Below are 15,283 nucleotides of genomic sequence, written 5' to 3'. Positions count from 1 at the left end.
CGTGTCCCTAGGCTGTGATATAGGCCTCCTGGGTCTACCCAGGAATCCGACTTTTGGTGACCCGGGACACATGAGGTGATGTATCCTGGAAAGAAGGAATAGCCCGGAATTAAAGATTGCTACCCAGGTTACCAGGGGGAGGGGAGAGGGAAGGCGAAGTGGTCGCAGGCTCAGGAAGGTCTTGACCCCTGCTCCAGAAATGCACTACGGCGGGCCTGGCTGCGCAAGGTCTAGGCTTTGGCTGCGACGGATTAGTTCTGATCCGATTAGAGCTTGGGCCGACGACTTCGCCCCATGCCTGGCGCTGCCAGCACCCGCCCGGTCTTCGTGGAGACCTGGAGACGTCCCCGAGACCCTTCCCCGCACCGAACACGAGGTTGGCGCAAAAAGGCGAGAAGCTCCCTGCGCTCCGGTTCTGCTCATTGACACAGCACGGGCTCCGGAGCCCCGCCCCGAGTCTGCGGGCCGCCCTGAGTCTGCGGGAATCTGGGCCCCCGCCTCTGTTCTTGCCGCGTGGCGGAAGGGTTCCTCGCGGGTGGGGGTCCGGTGCCAGCCCTCCACAGGGAGGGCGGGGCCGCGGCCCGGTCCCGCAGGTCTCCCGCCAGTGCACCTGTCAGCTCAGGCCGTGCGCGGCGCTGTGCGCCTTGCTGCCGCGCCACTCCACGTCCGTTTGTCTCTGCGTCGCGAGCCTAGGGTCTGTCTGTCCCTCCCGCAGGCGGACTGAACTGAACAGGGCAAGCGTCAGAGCTACGTGCCGCGGGGCGGGAGCAGCGGGCGGGGTGGGGGCGGCGCTGAGCGCGGCAGCGGCGGCGCGGGAGGTGGGGAGGCGCGGCGCGCCGGGGACAGCGGCGGACGGCGGCGGCGGCGGCAGCAGCATGCGGCTTCTCGCGCTGCCCGTCGTGGGCTGAGACGGCCGCAACACGGGCAGGAGGCGCGGCGGCCGGCGAGGCGAGGGCGCAGCTAGCGGGGCAGACCGTGGACAGCGGTCAGGGCGCCGCGCCATGGGCCGAGCTGGAGGCGGGGGCCCGGGCAGGGGGCCGCCGCCACTGCTGCTGCTTCTAGGGGCCACGCTGGTTCTTGTCGCCGGGGCCGCGCCAGGTAGGTACCGACTGCCACCAGGACCCCCGCGACCCACGCCCCTGCACCCTGAGCCACGGCCCCGCTGGCTTCGGGTACAGGTGGAGTCTGCGAGCTGGAGGCAAGGGGGCGGGGCAGCGCCTTGCCTGCAGCCCAGGCGGGGTAGGGGGCGCGGAGAGGTGTGGGATCTTAGGGGAGGCTGAATGGTGGGGGATGGCCCCGACCATGATGTACGGATCTAGGTGCGGGCTGGGGAGGGGTCGGGGTGGGTGGGTCTGAGGGTGAGACTTCAGCGCGGGATTTGGAGATGATGAGGAGGAATGAGGATGCGAGTCCAGGGCGGGATCTGGGGTGGGGCGGGGCCCTACGGGTGCGATATCAGGGTGGAGCCTAGGAGTGTAGCCCTGAAGGTTACATCTATTCCCCAAGCCGCGTGGGGGTCGCCCGGGTGGACTACGGGTCTTCACGGGGGCGGGGCCTCACATTTGAGGGGTGGGGCCTGAGAGGGCAAGGCTAGGCCGGCTGCGTATCCCGGCTTTGGGGGCGTGTTCAGGACGGGGGCGGAGCTTAAAGATGGGCGTGGCCTCGGGAGACCTTGTAGCGGAGGTTTAGGGTTGGCGAGGGTCTAAGAGCATGCCGCGGGCGGGCCGGGGCGGGGCGGGGCATAAGGCCCTGCCCTGCGCGCGCGCTCTGACGCCCCGCCTCTGTCTCTCGCAGCGCGTGAGGCAGGCAACGCCGTCGAGGCGGACGAGCGCGTGAAGAACGTCGCTGCGTGGGAGTCGCGTGCCAACAACACGCGAGAGAAGGCGGGCTCACCAGCAGGCGGGGGAGATGAGACTTTGTGGACGGCGCTCGACAGCGAGCAGGCCGTGGTGGTCCCTGGGGTAGGGCCAGAGGATGTGCTGGAGGCGTCGGCAGCAGTGACGGGCACCGCCTGGCTGGAGGCTGACAGCCCGGGGCTGGGCGGAGTGACTGCAGAGGCGGGCAGCGGGGACACTCAGGCCCTTCCAGCCACACTTCCTGCTCCCCATGAGGCCCTGGGACAGTCATCTATGCCACCTGCCATCCCTGAGGCTACAGAGGCCAGTGAACCACCCTCTACCACCCCTGGCCATAGGCTGAGCCCAGGCCCGGAATTCCCCAAGGAGAGCCCCTTGGAGGTTTGGCTGAACCTGGGGGGCAGCACACCTGACCCTCATGGGCCAGAGCCCACGTACCCCTTTCAGGGCACAGTGGACCTCCGGCCGGCGTCAGATATCATTGACATGGACTACTTTGAAGGTTTGGATGGTGAGGGCCGCGGCGCCGACCTGGGGAGCTTCCCGGAGTCGCCAGGAACCTCAGAGCACCACACCGATAGCGGTGGGGAGACCCCTTCCTGGAGCCTGCTCGACTTATATGATGACTTCACCCCCTTTGACGAATCTGATTTCTACCCCACCACGTCTTTCTATGATGACTTGGACGAAGAGGAAGAGGAAGAGGATGGCAAGGATGCAACAGAAGGTGGAGACCTGGAAGATGAAAATGACCTTCCAGTGCCCACTGAGAAGCCTGGTCTTGGGCCGGGCACAGGCCAGCCCACCAGTTGGTGGCATGCTGTCCCTCCACAGCATACTCTGGGGATAGTCCCTGGCAGCAGCATCTCTCTCAGGCCCCGTCCAGGAGAGCCAGGCAGGGGCCTGTCCCCAAGTGAGAATGGCACTGTGTGCCGAAGTGGTTTTGTGCGGCATAATAGCTCCTGCCGGTCAGTGTGCGACCTCTTCCCAAGTTACTGTCACAATGGTGGTCAGTGCTACCTGGTGGAGAACATAGGTGCCTTCTGCAGGTAAGGGTGTGGTGCGCAGGTGCACAAGGTCTTGTAAAAGAACTCCTGACAAGAATATGGGAGGCAGACTCAGCAAAGTGGGGAATGGGACAGGCACTTCCAGAGCGTGTGCATTCACAGGGCTCCCAGGTCAGGAGATGTTCACTCAGTCACCTTCCACAGAATGACTTCTTAAATGCCCTACACGTGATCTCCTCACTCGGAGAGGTTCCTCAGAAATATGATTTTGTATTTCCTTGAAGGGTTGTAGCCTTTACGCAACCACTGACTATAAAGACCAAATGAAGGGTTTCAGAATGGGGCCTTTGCTGGCCCGAGGAGGTTTTGTTGGGGAGTTCTGTCCACACTAGCAAAAAGAATAGACCCACAGACCCACTTCCGAGGAAAGATGGCTGCGGAGCACTCCCTGGGAGCTTTGTGTGTGGCAGGAGGGGGCGTGTCTCCCTGCAGGGCACAGGTGGGGAGTGGGTGTGTCAAGTCACAGTGAGGACCTTCTTTTTGGGAGGAGACCCAGAGAGCAGCCACTCAGGTCAAGTGGAGACTCTTACCAGGTATAGCAGAGGTGGTGGGGTTTCTTAACTTCGGGGTGGCTTTTCCCCTTCTACCCTGATTTTTGCCATCCTGGAGCACCCAAGCCAGAGTTTTTTAAAGACATAGAGGGTTCAGTGTCTCTAAGGACATTGTCCGCGGCCACCATCTCATGCCTCATCAGTAATTACTGTGTACACATGCATCACAGCGAGGTGGTTAACCTGCTGGAGAGCCCACTGGCTCACCTGGGAGAATCACAAGCCAGGGCTGATCTTGGGAGTTTGCTTGTCTTCGTCCTTTCCAGGCCCTAGAAGTGGAGTGGAACCCTCAGATTTCTCTGGGACTTGTTTCCATTGGTCCCAGGAGGAGCATTTCCAGAATCTGAATGTCTTTTTTTATTATTATTAATCTGAGAGAGAGAGAAAGAAACATCGATTTGTGGTTCCACTTACTGATACATTCATTGGTTGCTTCTTGTATGTGCCCTGACCGGAGATTGAACCCACAACCTTGGTGTATTGGGACGGTGCTCTAACCAACTGAGCTACCTGGCCAGGGCTAGATGTCCTTTTTAAGAGTCATTCCTGCTGTTTCCTTTTCTTGGTCTTTTTGGAGGTAAGTGAAGAATTCAGATTCTGGAGTTCTGGATGTTCTACTAGAATAACATAGAAGGCATGAATATTGTGCCTTTGGCATTAAAACCCAATTGCGTGCTCCTTACTGTGAAGTTGTTTCCTACAGATGATCGTGACATTAGGGTCACTTAGAGAGGATGTGTCCACACAGTTCTGACCGGAGTTGTCCAGCCATTGCCAAAAGGAGCAACTGTGATAAAAAAAAATAATGGAGACAAGACCTTGCAGTTGGTTAAAGGCTACCAGAAAGATGGGGAAAGCTTGTGATTTTGCTCCTCAGACTTTACTGGGACTGTAGGGCCAGATTCAGCCTGGGGGAGAGGGATCTCTGTGCAGACTCACTATCTTTCGTCCTTTTGGAGGCCTGAGTTTTCACCTTCCAAGTCAGCTCCCCATCAGGGTATAAAATTGGGAGCGCTTGCTACCTCTGGAGACCTAGAGAAGTTCCCAGAAACTCTTGGAGCTCTCGGGATTCCCGAGTGGAAGTGTGAGTTTGTCTTCTTCACTGCACTGCATGGCCATGTGACCACGGATCTACCGTGGGTCCTGCCTCAGGAGGGCTCCTGCCCAAGGCCACCGCAGGTCCTTTTGCTCAGCTTCCCTGCCAGGGTCACACCAGGGCATGCCTACCAGAGATCCCTCCTCCAGCCATGCACACCCAGGCCGGCTGTGGCTCGGAAACTGCTTTGCATTCCACTCACAGGAGACTGCTGAGCTCGTAGTTGCAGACTGCAGCGTGCCTTTGTCTCTGTCACCCTGACCCACTGCAGAGGAACGGTGGGAGCTGTGGCCGAACTTCTCAAGAACAGTGGGTTAGAGCGGTCGCTTTCCCCGCCATCACACAGGGAGCCTCCTCGTGACTGCAGAGGGTCAGTGGGAAAAGAGAGGATCCCCTGTCAGCTGTGTCTCCCCACCCTGTTCTGGGTGTGGGGCAGCCAGTTCTCCCTTCTCTAGTCTGTCATTCACTGTGAGGTTCAAGGCCTCCCTCCTTTGCCTGCCTCTGTATCCTTCCACATCTTTCCTCTTTGAAGCAGCCTGGTTCCCATGGAAACAGCAATGTCATTGGAAGAGTTGGAGCCTGGGAATGTCCCCAAGGGCAGGAGAAAGTCACTCAACAAAAGGACTAAAACCCACCCAGAGGGTTGATTCTCACCAGGCTTTCAGGGTGGTTCTCATGGTGATAGGACAGGAAGCTTTGGGGCAGAACCTCGGGGGGCTGCAGAGATGCAGCCTTCTCGGGGGAGAAGAACATACCTCTGTTCGTGTGCGTGTCCGTGCAGGTTAGCCACGTGGGCTGGATGGGACTGCAGATCAAGACAGGTTTTCCTTGGCAGGGCGGGTCCTACTGCTTTGTGGCCATGGTTGCTATTCATCTTCTTTCATCTAGAGCCCAGGGCTGGTGGCGAGAGTCACAGGGGCCCTGAGAGAATCTGCTTCTTTTTTCACTGAGGCTGCCAGGTGGAAAACCAGGGGTCCCTTCCCTCCTCAATACGAATGACCAGTTCCCTCCATTTCTTGGCGCCCTGGTTACCTTTGTGTCATGGACCTCAGAGCTGCCTGGGTAGTTATAAAGGCGGGCCAAGAACGCCAGCTGTTGGGTCTGCTCAGAGTGGTGGCATCACAGGTCCTGAGCCGGTCCTAGGGCTGGGTGTCCAGGTAGGTGCCGGAGTCGGGGACCAGGCCCTTCCTGTGGCCAGGGCTGCCTACCCACCACCTTCGCCTCTCCCTGTCGCTGCTGCAGGTGCAACACGCAGGACTACATCTGGCACAAGGGGACACGCTGTGAGTCCATCATCACCGACTTCCAGGTGATGTGTGTGGCCATCGGCTCGGCCGCCCTCGTGCTGCTCCTGCTCTTCATGATGACAGTGTTCTTCGCCAAGAAGCTCTATCTGCTCAAGACGGAGAACACCAAGCTGCGGCGGACCCAGTGAGTCTGCGCCGGCCAGCCCCACCCAGCCCTGTGGCCACCCCCCTACACCTGACCCAGGATGTGCTCCTGAGGGTTTCTGCCCGCCCCTCCATCCCTGGTTGTGTTTTTCATACCAAAGATTCACCCAAGCACATCTGTTCCTACACAGAATGTGCTGGAGTCGCAGCAGAGGCTAAGCCTGGTGGCACACTGCCGCTGTCCAGCACCACTCCCCACACCCCCAGCAGTGTAAGCAGCGCCAGCTCTGGCCCCCAACTGAGTCCCTGTGCTCAGTCCCCCGCCCCTACCTGACTGCCCCCACTTCCCAGGACCAGTGTGAGGGTGTCACTCACACACCATCATGAAATAACTCCAGCTCCCTCACAGCTGCTCTCGCTCAGCCCGAGCTCCCCCTCAGTGAGTACACTGCAGGGCATTGCTTTCCGAAGCTGGCCAGCCCTGCGTCCACACAGAAGGGCGGGGAACTTCAGGAAATCCTCCTTACCGCTCCTAAGTATTGGGGGTGGAAGGGCCTCGACCCAACTTCCTCCACTGGGGATTTTAGAGGCCAAGTAGGGATAGAGTCTCATTTCACCTCTTCACAGAGGGGTGGCCGCTTTGTGCATTTAAAAATCAATATTCATTTACCCTTCAAGTCCCCGCCTCAAACTCTCTAGTGCGACCGTACCCGCTGTGAGACAATTACTCTTACCACTGAGGAAGGCAAAGAACCTTCAGAGGGGTCACGGGAGTCACAAAAAGACGAGATTGGAGTTCAGGTTCCTTGGGGCCCAAGAGACAATTTATGCAGAACTGTGCCCACCCCCCTTTCAACCTGTTGCCCTACCCCTGACCCGAGACTCCCTCCAGAGAATGTGACTGAAGGCCTTTCCCTGGGTCCTGGGAAGAGGACAAAACGCCATCTGTTGCTCCTCCGCCGGGTAAACTTGTGCAGTGTGCAGATGCCGCCACTCTGCAAGCTTTCAGCTAACGGTCGCGGGGCCGCAAGGGCCTCTCCATTGTGCCTGTGCACTGAGGCGGGGTGTGTCTGTACGTATGATCGCAAGCCAGGACCCTGGGCTCCTCAGGCCTACACAGAGGGGGTGTGCAGAGTGATGGGACCACCTACCATGCCAGCCTCTGATGGGGGGCGGAGAAAGGAGCAGTTAACTGCTCCCGTTGTGGGGAAGCAGGAGCTGTGACCGAGGACAGAGACGCATGTAGGCCTTCCTCCAGCTGGCTGTGTGGCCGCACGGAGCTCGGCTCCCAGCCCCTTCGGCTCAGACACTGCCTGCCAGGCGCGCTCTGCGCACTTTGCTTTTCCGGGCCTGGGCTCTGGCCCGGCCCTAACGTGTCCAGGGTGCTGCGGATACTGCCGCAGTTTATTCATCTAAAATACACGTGGTTTTTTCCCTCACATACAAACATTCCTGAAATCAATTGTGTGTTACAGTCACTGGCATCTTATAATCACCGTTGGCCAGATGGCCATCGCAATGGAGTTGTGATTGCCTGGATACACTGCGTGGCCAGAGCTGTTTGTATTGTTGCCCATCCTTCACTGAACGTGGCCTCCTTCACTTGGACACATGCAGTGTCATGGTGTAAATGGTAGGAGTGTTTTCTTAGTGGTGCGTCCTGTGACGGCAGGTCTTACTGCAGTCCACAGCGTTTAATGAGAGACGATATTTGTCCATGACACCTTTGTCAGACTTTGCCATGATCAGACGTTCACTGACACACTTTTCCCTTCTCTTTTCTGTCCTGACCAGCAAATTCCGGACCCCATCTGAGCTGCACAACGACAACTTCTCCCTTTCCACCATTGCTGAGGGCTCTCACCCAAACGTAAGGACACCTCGCCACACTCCCCGTACCTCCTCCCCCCACGCCTGTGCCTGGGCTCACTGTGGTGACATTATCGGTCAGGTAGCTCGTCGTCTTCTCCCCTCCCCCACACACACCACAGCCCCTGCCCGTGCCTTTGGTCTGTGTCCCAGTGTGGAGCCCTGCGGGGCTCTGGGGATCAGCTTCAGGCACCCTGGCCGGGCCGTGGGTGTGGCAGCAGGGTTTGGTGGGCTGTCACTTCCTTCACAAGCAGAGTCGTAGGTCGTGCGGGAGAAGACTTAGGATTTTAGCTTCCTCTGGACGTTAGAAGTCTGATTTTTGTCTCCCTGCTCTTTATATCAAGGGGAAAGGCTCTGCTTTCATTGCTGTGGGATTTCCTGATAGCCATGGAAGCAAAAGGTGATTGCTCCTTGGTCTGAGTGGAAACAGTGTGGACAGTGTTTGGGGACCCGCAGAACTGGCAGACGGTGTGCACTGGTTAGGGCCGAGGTGAGCCCAGACCCTGGGCAGAACCCTGAGTCTGGGGTAAGTTCTGTTGCCAGGAGGGCGGGCTCTGACATGCCCGCTGAAACCCAATAAAAGGCCCCAGCAGACCCTTTCTGAAGACCCCAGCCTGGCTCCTCGTCCAGACCAGACTCACCAGTGAAGGACCATGTACTGTCAGAGGCCGTTTCGGAAGTAAAGCAGAAGCCATCCAAGCCCCAAACCATGTCGCATCCAAACCCAGGCATTGCGCGCGTGACACAGGCTCCACACCTCCAGGAAAAGGCACAATGACACTTAAGAAGCCTCTCCCCATGGGGACAATGGAGTGTACGAGGAAAGTTAGAAGCAGCTCCTTGAAATAATGGACCAGAGAGTACCAGAGCTCATAGGGGCCTTTTCGGGCCAGGCCACTGCTGACAGCTGGGACTTCCCAGGAGGCAGAAATGTCCTCTTTCTGCACCGTCCACCACAGCAGCCACGGGTACCTGCGGCTGGAGAGGTGTCAGAATGGGACCAGTGCCACTGTGTCGGACAGCACAGCTCTGGACCTGTGTCTCCTTCTTGCAGATGGGGAAGGGAGAATATGTGAGACCTGGTCACCAAACCCCAGAAGAGAAAAAGCTTGGCCTAGTGGAAGAGCATCAAAGGGGTTAATCTAAATAAAGAAGCAAAATAAATTAATTTAGGATAAGATTTAAAAGTTCCTGTTATGAAGGATAGAGAAAGAACAGATATTCTATTACTTGGTATGTGCCAAGATGTTACTAAGTTCACGATGCACATAAACAAGGAAACAAGCTGCCCTCCGTGCTTGGAGGCCGAAGTTACAGTAACCCACCCACCAGGATGCAGGCACCGTGACGGCAGGAGGGGTCCTGCTCGCATCGGCACACCACACCCCGCCTTACCCGGCCCCTGCGCTAGTGCACACTCAGCTGTCGTCTGGGGAGCAGTAGTGAGTGATGGCTGGCCACAGGGCCCCTCGGTTCCACGGTCTGGTCTGCCCCTAGTGTGTGGGGATAGCAGGCCCGACCCGTGTGGTGGCTCCTGCAGCCCGTGGAGTGCAAGGGCCCTTCGGGAAGCTTCTGACTCACGTTTCTGGAGCCCCAGCTCAGACACCTTCAAGCCTCACAAATGGGGGCAGGGGAAGGAAGTGGAGGGCTGGTTGCCTGAGCCAGTGCAGAGGCTGCCACTGCCTCGTGGCCCACCCAGCTGCATGGAAAGCAAGGTGCTCACCCCCGAAGGCCACCGCTGACCTGGAGTTCAGAGGTCAGCAAGCGGATAATGGAGTTGAAGGGGGTGGTTGGCCATGGCGACTGCCCGCCTGAGAAAGGCCTATCCCTCAGGGAAGGACAAGATGAGGCTCTGGGGTCTCTGGCTCTCTTCTTGGGTCTTGAGGGTCATTTCCACCAGGCGACCTTCCCCCAGCTTGTGCCCCAGGGCCATCCCGTCCTCTCGGCCAAAGCTCTGACCGTGTGACGGGGTGACTGTCCCATCGGTCGAGCAGGGAGTGGGCAGGTGGGTTTTCTACCTTCCCCTCTCGTCTCCACTGAGCCCAGAAGTCAGACTCAGCCAGCTTCAGGCTCTGTAGCCACTGGCACGTCAGACAGTTGCCACTTGATTCTGAAGTGAAGACCTATTTATTGCTCCAGGCGCAGCATCAGTCGTCGCGTTTAGTCTCTCCCCAACCCTCTTCCTTCACCCCTCAAATCTCCTTGCTGGTATTGGTGTCTCCTAAGAATCTGGAGAATTCTGTTCATCTTAACAAGCAGGTTATTTCTTTTACATAAGTGAAAAGTAGATGGAGTCAGTCGTTTTCCTGTCCAGTTTCAATAATCCCTGCCATTCACACTCTTAAGACTTCGGACCAGAAAGAGCTGCCTCCGTCTGTGGCGGGGGAAGGGGCAGCTGCTGGGGTCCGAGTCACCAGCACTTCCTGTCCCTGCTGTACAGTCACCTGTGCTGCTCCTGCCCTGGGCTCAGCTCACAGCTGGTGAGCCAGTGGCTGAGTGTGTGTGCGCGCTCGCGAGTCCTCGATGAGGCTGAGCAGCGGGGGAGAGGGAAACGCCTGCTGTGAGGGTTTGCGGTGTCCCAGAAGGAATGGCGCATGTAGGAGCTGGATACTGTCCAGGTGCGTAGCACACACGACATGGCCCTGGGCGCCGCCCTGCTGGTCTCACAGCTGGGCCAGCAGCGGAATGCCGTGGGTATCGCTTGGCTCTGCTAAGACCTGACGGACCTCCCAGGACTTCACTCTATCATGAGGACTTCTCCAGGGCACCCTCTAGTGCTCCCCGCCACGCAAATCTTTCTAACTTCCCAGACTGCTCTCCCGCTCACTACCCACCCCGCCAGGAGAGGTTTGTGTGTGGCCAGGCAGGGGCCCCGGCCTGAGGCTGCACCCCCCACCCCTGGGCTGGAGGAGGCCCATATGTCTGGGGACTCCAGGAGTGGGGGGCGCACCGTGGTTCCCAGTGCCTATGCCAGATGGAGGTCTGGCTTCCTCGTGATGAGGGGCTTCTGCCAAACCCAAGGCAGATGGGCCTTCTGCTGAGGGACTCAGCTGCCCTGGGCTTAATAGGACAGAGTTCTGGGGGGAACTCTTAGGTGGGGAGGGCTCCTCCTTGGTTTAGACACTCCCTCATCTGTTCTGCTTGGCCCTCAGCTCGTCTGACTGCGCTCTGTGGGTACCTGTGTCCCTTATTCTTAGAATGTACTTCGCCCACTCATTGGGCCAGAAGGCCCTTTTCCCATCTGTCCAAATGCCCTGAGCCCTCAGGGGGCCAGGTTTGATTTGGGCCCCACACCTACAAGGATTCTTGAAGCCCACTTTTCTTCGCGTTATGAGAATGTCCCTGTGCCCCTGCATGCGGCCAGAGTGTGGGATGAGGCAGGAAGAGGCCGTCTGGAACGTGAGGCAAGTGCGTTTCATCCTTGTAAGAGGAGAGGGCAGCTTGGGCCATCCTCACCCGTTCCAAGTTCTGCTGAGACCTGAAGTCCACTCTACCCGGGATCTTCCACAGCCCAGCTTTTGAAGCCCCGCGCCCAGCGTCCTCCCCCAACGACACAGGAAACAAGGAGCGGCTCCCCTCAGCACACGTTCCTCTCCGCAAAGCCTGCGTGTGAGTATAGACGCACGCTCAGTACATCGTGAAGGTCTTTCCATCCCAGCACATACAGATTTCTGTCGCCGAGAAGTTTTTCTGAACCTCTCCAAGCAGTGGCAGAGAACATGAAGTGCCGGGGGCGCTGTGCACGGCTGCCTGGCCCGAAACCTGCTTCCCTCCTGTGTGGGGTTCATTCCCTGTCGTCCTTGTCTCACTGGCAACAGGGATCATGTGTCCCCCTGTTGTCTGTGAGTCACTCTGGGGTCTTTAGAATGATTGAATTGCTCTGGGAACGTGCTGGTGAGGCTGGCCGCAGGGGAGTGACAGCGGTTTCTGTGGGCACAGTTCCTCTGAAGCCCCCACTGTCCCTTGTGTGCCGTGTAGACCTGCAGCCTGTCCCGGTCTCCTTTCCTAACAGTCGGCACCCGACCTCATGCTGTTCTGGGTCAAACTCGGCAGCAGGCAGCTGTTCCGTGCAGAATGCCTCAGTCCTTCGGCACTGTGATCACCATACTCTGAGTGTTGGAAGAGGTTGCAGCAAGGAAGGTCTGAGCCAGCTGGTCGGTTACGGGCGCTCTCTGCCCTTCTTGCCACCCATGCGTCTTCCTGGGTGGGTCACGCAAGCCCTTTGATCAGCAGAGTTCTGAGCACTGACAGTTGCCACTCAGGGCACCTGAGAAAGGACTAGGCCCAGTGAGTATGAGGCACTGGGTGGAACCCCCTCGGGTGATCTTAAAGGAAAAGAGCGTCGGGAATGCAGGAGTTCCCTGAATGCCAGAATGAGGGACTGGAGGGCTGTGCTGACTGGTGCGGACCTCCTGAAAACCTTTAACAGTCAAGTTCAGTTCAGGTTCAGGAGCTTGTCAGAGGGCTGCGGCAACATACGCAGGCAGGTGGGAGGGCCCGGGGCACACCAGGCGGGGGCTGGGAAGCAGCCACAGGAGCAGCATCTGATGCAGAGAACGGCAGACCGTGGGGGCGGCCAGCCGCCCGCGGGCTCCGACTGGGGAAACTCCTTGTAAGTCAGCGTCTTCGGTAGATAAACTTCTTAGGGTAAGAGGCTCACATATCAGGGCCCTAGTCAGAGGCCTAACCTGTGCCTGGGGGGGGGGGGCGTGGGGCAGGGCCTAACCGTAGTCCTGTGGGCCCTGCTGTTGGCACTGACCAGGACCCCGTTGTGAGAGCAGATGACAACGGGGTGGGCGCGCGGCTGGGCAGAGCTCCCCAGGGCCCGAGTACAAAAAGGCCCCGTTCTCCCCGTCTCTGGCCAAGAGAAAACCCTGGACTGACCTACAGGACAGGTATCGGCGGCCCAGTCCCCTGTGCAGGCCCGAGGCTTTGAAGGCGACTTTCCTAGAAAGGAGCCGCCAGGCATCCCTCTGACCCACTCAAGTCTCGGAGCTCCTTCCTGCTGTCGTTCTGCTCCTTTCAGCCAGGTAGGAAAGCCCGAGCCCTCGGCCCCACTGGCTCCTTCCTGTGCCTCCCTCACCTTTCTTCCTCTTCCAGGACGACCCCAGTGCGCCCCACAAAATCCAGGAAGTCCTCAAGTCCTGCCTGAAAGAGGAGGAGTCATTTAACATCCAGAACTCCATGTCGCCCAAACTTGAGGGTGGCAAAGGTGACCAGGCTGACTTGGAGGTGAACTGTCTTCAGAACAACCTGACCTGAAGCAGAGCAAGAAGAGAGGAAATGGGGGGTGGGGGTGGGGGAAGCACCATTACTCCTCGTACAGAGTCTGTTTCTTGTAACCATTTGTTATGAACTCTTTCCTGTCGCTGAACCCATGGCATGCTTCGATGTGTTTCGTACAGGAGGGAGGAACCACAAACTAAGCAGAGAACCAGAGCAGAGCGGCGTGCATCGGACTGCTTCTCTGTCTGTCTGTCTGTCTGTGCATCGCTTCTGCCGCTGGGGTCTCTAAACCTGCGCTGTCATTCACCAGACTTTTGTTTTGTACTTTGATCCACCTTTTTTTGAAATACCAGTAAGAAAACCAAGTTCTTGAAATAAAACTTTTTAAAAAGCCATTTTTCTAGTGTCATCGTGTTCACTCCCTGCCCGTTCTTGTCGGTTTGAGCTCAGTTCTCATCTCCAGTGAAGGTGTGTGTGTGCCCGTTCACCCAGGAATGGACCAAGTGTTAGTCTGCTTGGGTGGGCGCCAGGACAGGGTGCACAGGAGGAATGCTGGAAACGTAGACACTTTGCTCAAACAGTTCTGGAGGCTGGAAGTCCAAGATCAAGGCGCCAACAGAGCTGGTTGCCAGCAAGGTCTCCCTCGCTTGCCCATGGCCATCTTCCCCCCGTGTCCTCATGGCCCTTCCTCTGTGCACACCAGAGAGAGATCTCTGTTGTTCTTCCTCTTTTCATGGGACACCAGGCCTATTGCATTGGGCCCCACCCCGATGACCTCATTTAACCTTACAGGTCCTGCCCCCAATACTGTCACAGTGGGGGTTAGGGCTTCCATATGGAGTTCTCGGGGCGGGGGGAGCACAATTCAATTGGTTCTGTCTGCGGCCCCCATTATTAAGACTACTCTTTCCTGCTTGCATAGGCATTTATGCAGCACTCACTCAGCCCGGTGCCACGCTAGACAGCAGGAACTCTAAGTGAATAAGATAGAACCTAACCTCAACAACTAAACAGTGTGCTTGAGAAAAAGGCTCAAAAACAATGCCCTGGCCAGGGAGCTCAGTTGGTCGGAGCATCATCCTGGCGTGCCAGGGTTACGGGTTCGGTCCCCAGTCGGGGCCCATGTGGGGTCAACCACCAAAGGTGTGAATGGGTGGAACAGCACATGGGTGTTTTATCTCCCTTCCTCTCTCTCTAAAAACACACACGCATTTTTAAAAACCCAATATGATACAAGTGTCGGCCTTCCAACAGAGGTGCGTAACGCTCTGAGAGCCGGAGCTACGAGTGTGGGAAGGCTCACGGAGAGAGGTGGAAACTGGGCCTGGGAGGAAGGCTACAGAGGGTTTATTCAGGATGACACGGAGACGGGGCCTGAAGCAGGGAGAGGCCACACAGGAGAGTCGTGCTCTGTGCCTGGAGATGGGAGAGGGAGGAGTCCTCGGTCCTGGGGCTGGAAAGGGCCGTTCAGGACAGGCTGTGAGGGGCCTCAAGTGCCACCAGACACGGCCGAGGCCACGTCAGCTTTGTTTTCTCAGGAGACACCTCTGGGGACTGGTGAAGGCAGGCAGAACCGGGATCACAGCAATCTAGGCAGTGAACGCGGGTGCGTTGAAGGGCATCCAGGGCTCCTACAGCCGGTTACTCCCCAGTAGGGCCGTTTTCTAGGGCTTTGGGCTCAGTCTGTGACGATTCCAGTAACCGGAGTCCCTGTGGGTGTATTTCTGTGGCATAATTTCTGCTGGTTCTCCATGATTTTCTTCTGTTGTGCCTTATTATTTCTACTTTGTGCTGGACATTATATTTGAAAATTGATTATTGGCCCTGGCTGGTGTAGCCCGGTGGATTCAGCACGGGCCTGTGAACCACACGATCGCTGTTCGATTCCCAGTCAGGGCACATGCCTGGGTTGCAGGCCAGTTCCCGGTGGGGGACACATGAGAGGCAACCATACATTGATACTTCTCTCCCTCTCTCCTCCCCTTCCCCTCTCTCTGAAAATAAGTAAAATATTTTAAAAAAAGAAAATTGATTATTGAAGTGGAGGCCGAGGATAATCTCTTCTTTTCGAGAGGGTTTTTGTTTACTTCTCGCAGGCGCCCAGGAGCCCTGGGATTCTGGGATCACGTTGTTCCAGATGGGAGGCTGGAGATTTCTGATCCACGGACCCATCTGACTGGGCAAGGGCCGGTTTGCTCTTGGTCCGTCCTTACCCCGGGGCCACAGC

At 57.7% G+C, this 15,283-nt stretch overlaps 1 protein-coding gene across 2 annotated transcripts; it reads left to right on the top strand.

Annotated features, from left to right (window-relative positions):
* Positions 1-210: 210 nt before the first annotated feature.
* Positions 211-13,451, top strand: CSPG5 (chondroitin sulfate proteoglycan 5). Of its 2 annotated transcripts, none has more exons than XM_037030555.1 (5): positions 211-376; positions 1,795-2,905; positions 5,813-6,001; positions 7,756-7,831; positions 12,931-13,451. In XM_037030555.1, exons 1-5 carry the CDS (start codon positions 295-297, stop codon positions 13,090-13,092), a joined length of 1,620 nt encoding a protein of 539 aa, XP_036886450.1. In that variant the 5' UTR covers positions 211-294; the 3' UTR covers positions 13,093-13,451. The 2 variants fall into 2 exon arrangements, with proteins under 2 accessions (XP_036886450.1, XP_036886449.1); XM_037030554.1 differs by lacking the exon at positions 211-376 and adding an exon at positions 843-1,098.
* The last annotated feature ends 1,832 nt before the right edge of the window (positions 13,452-15,283 follow it).

Source organism: Sturnira hondurensis, unplaced genomic scaffold, assembly GCF_014824575.4.
Source record: "Sturnira hondurensis isolate 20B ecotype Veracruz unplaced genomic scaffold, ASM1482457v3 Scaffold0020787, whole genome shotgun sequence".
NCBI lineage: Eukaryota > Metazoa > Chordata > Mammalia > Chiroptera > Phyllostomidae > Sturnira > Sturnira hondurensis.
The sequence above is the reverse complement of the archived record's forward strand: the minus strand, read 5'-3'. Positions and strand labels throughout refer to the sequence as shown.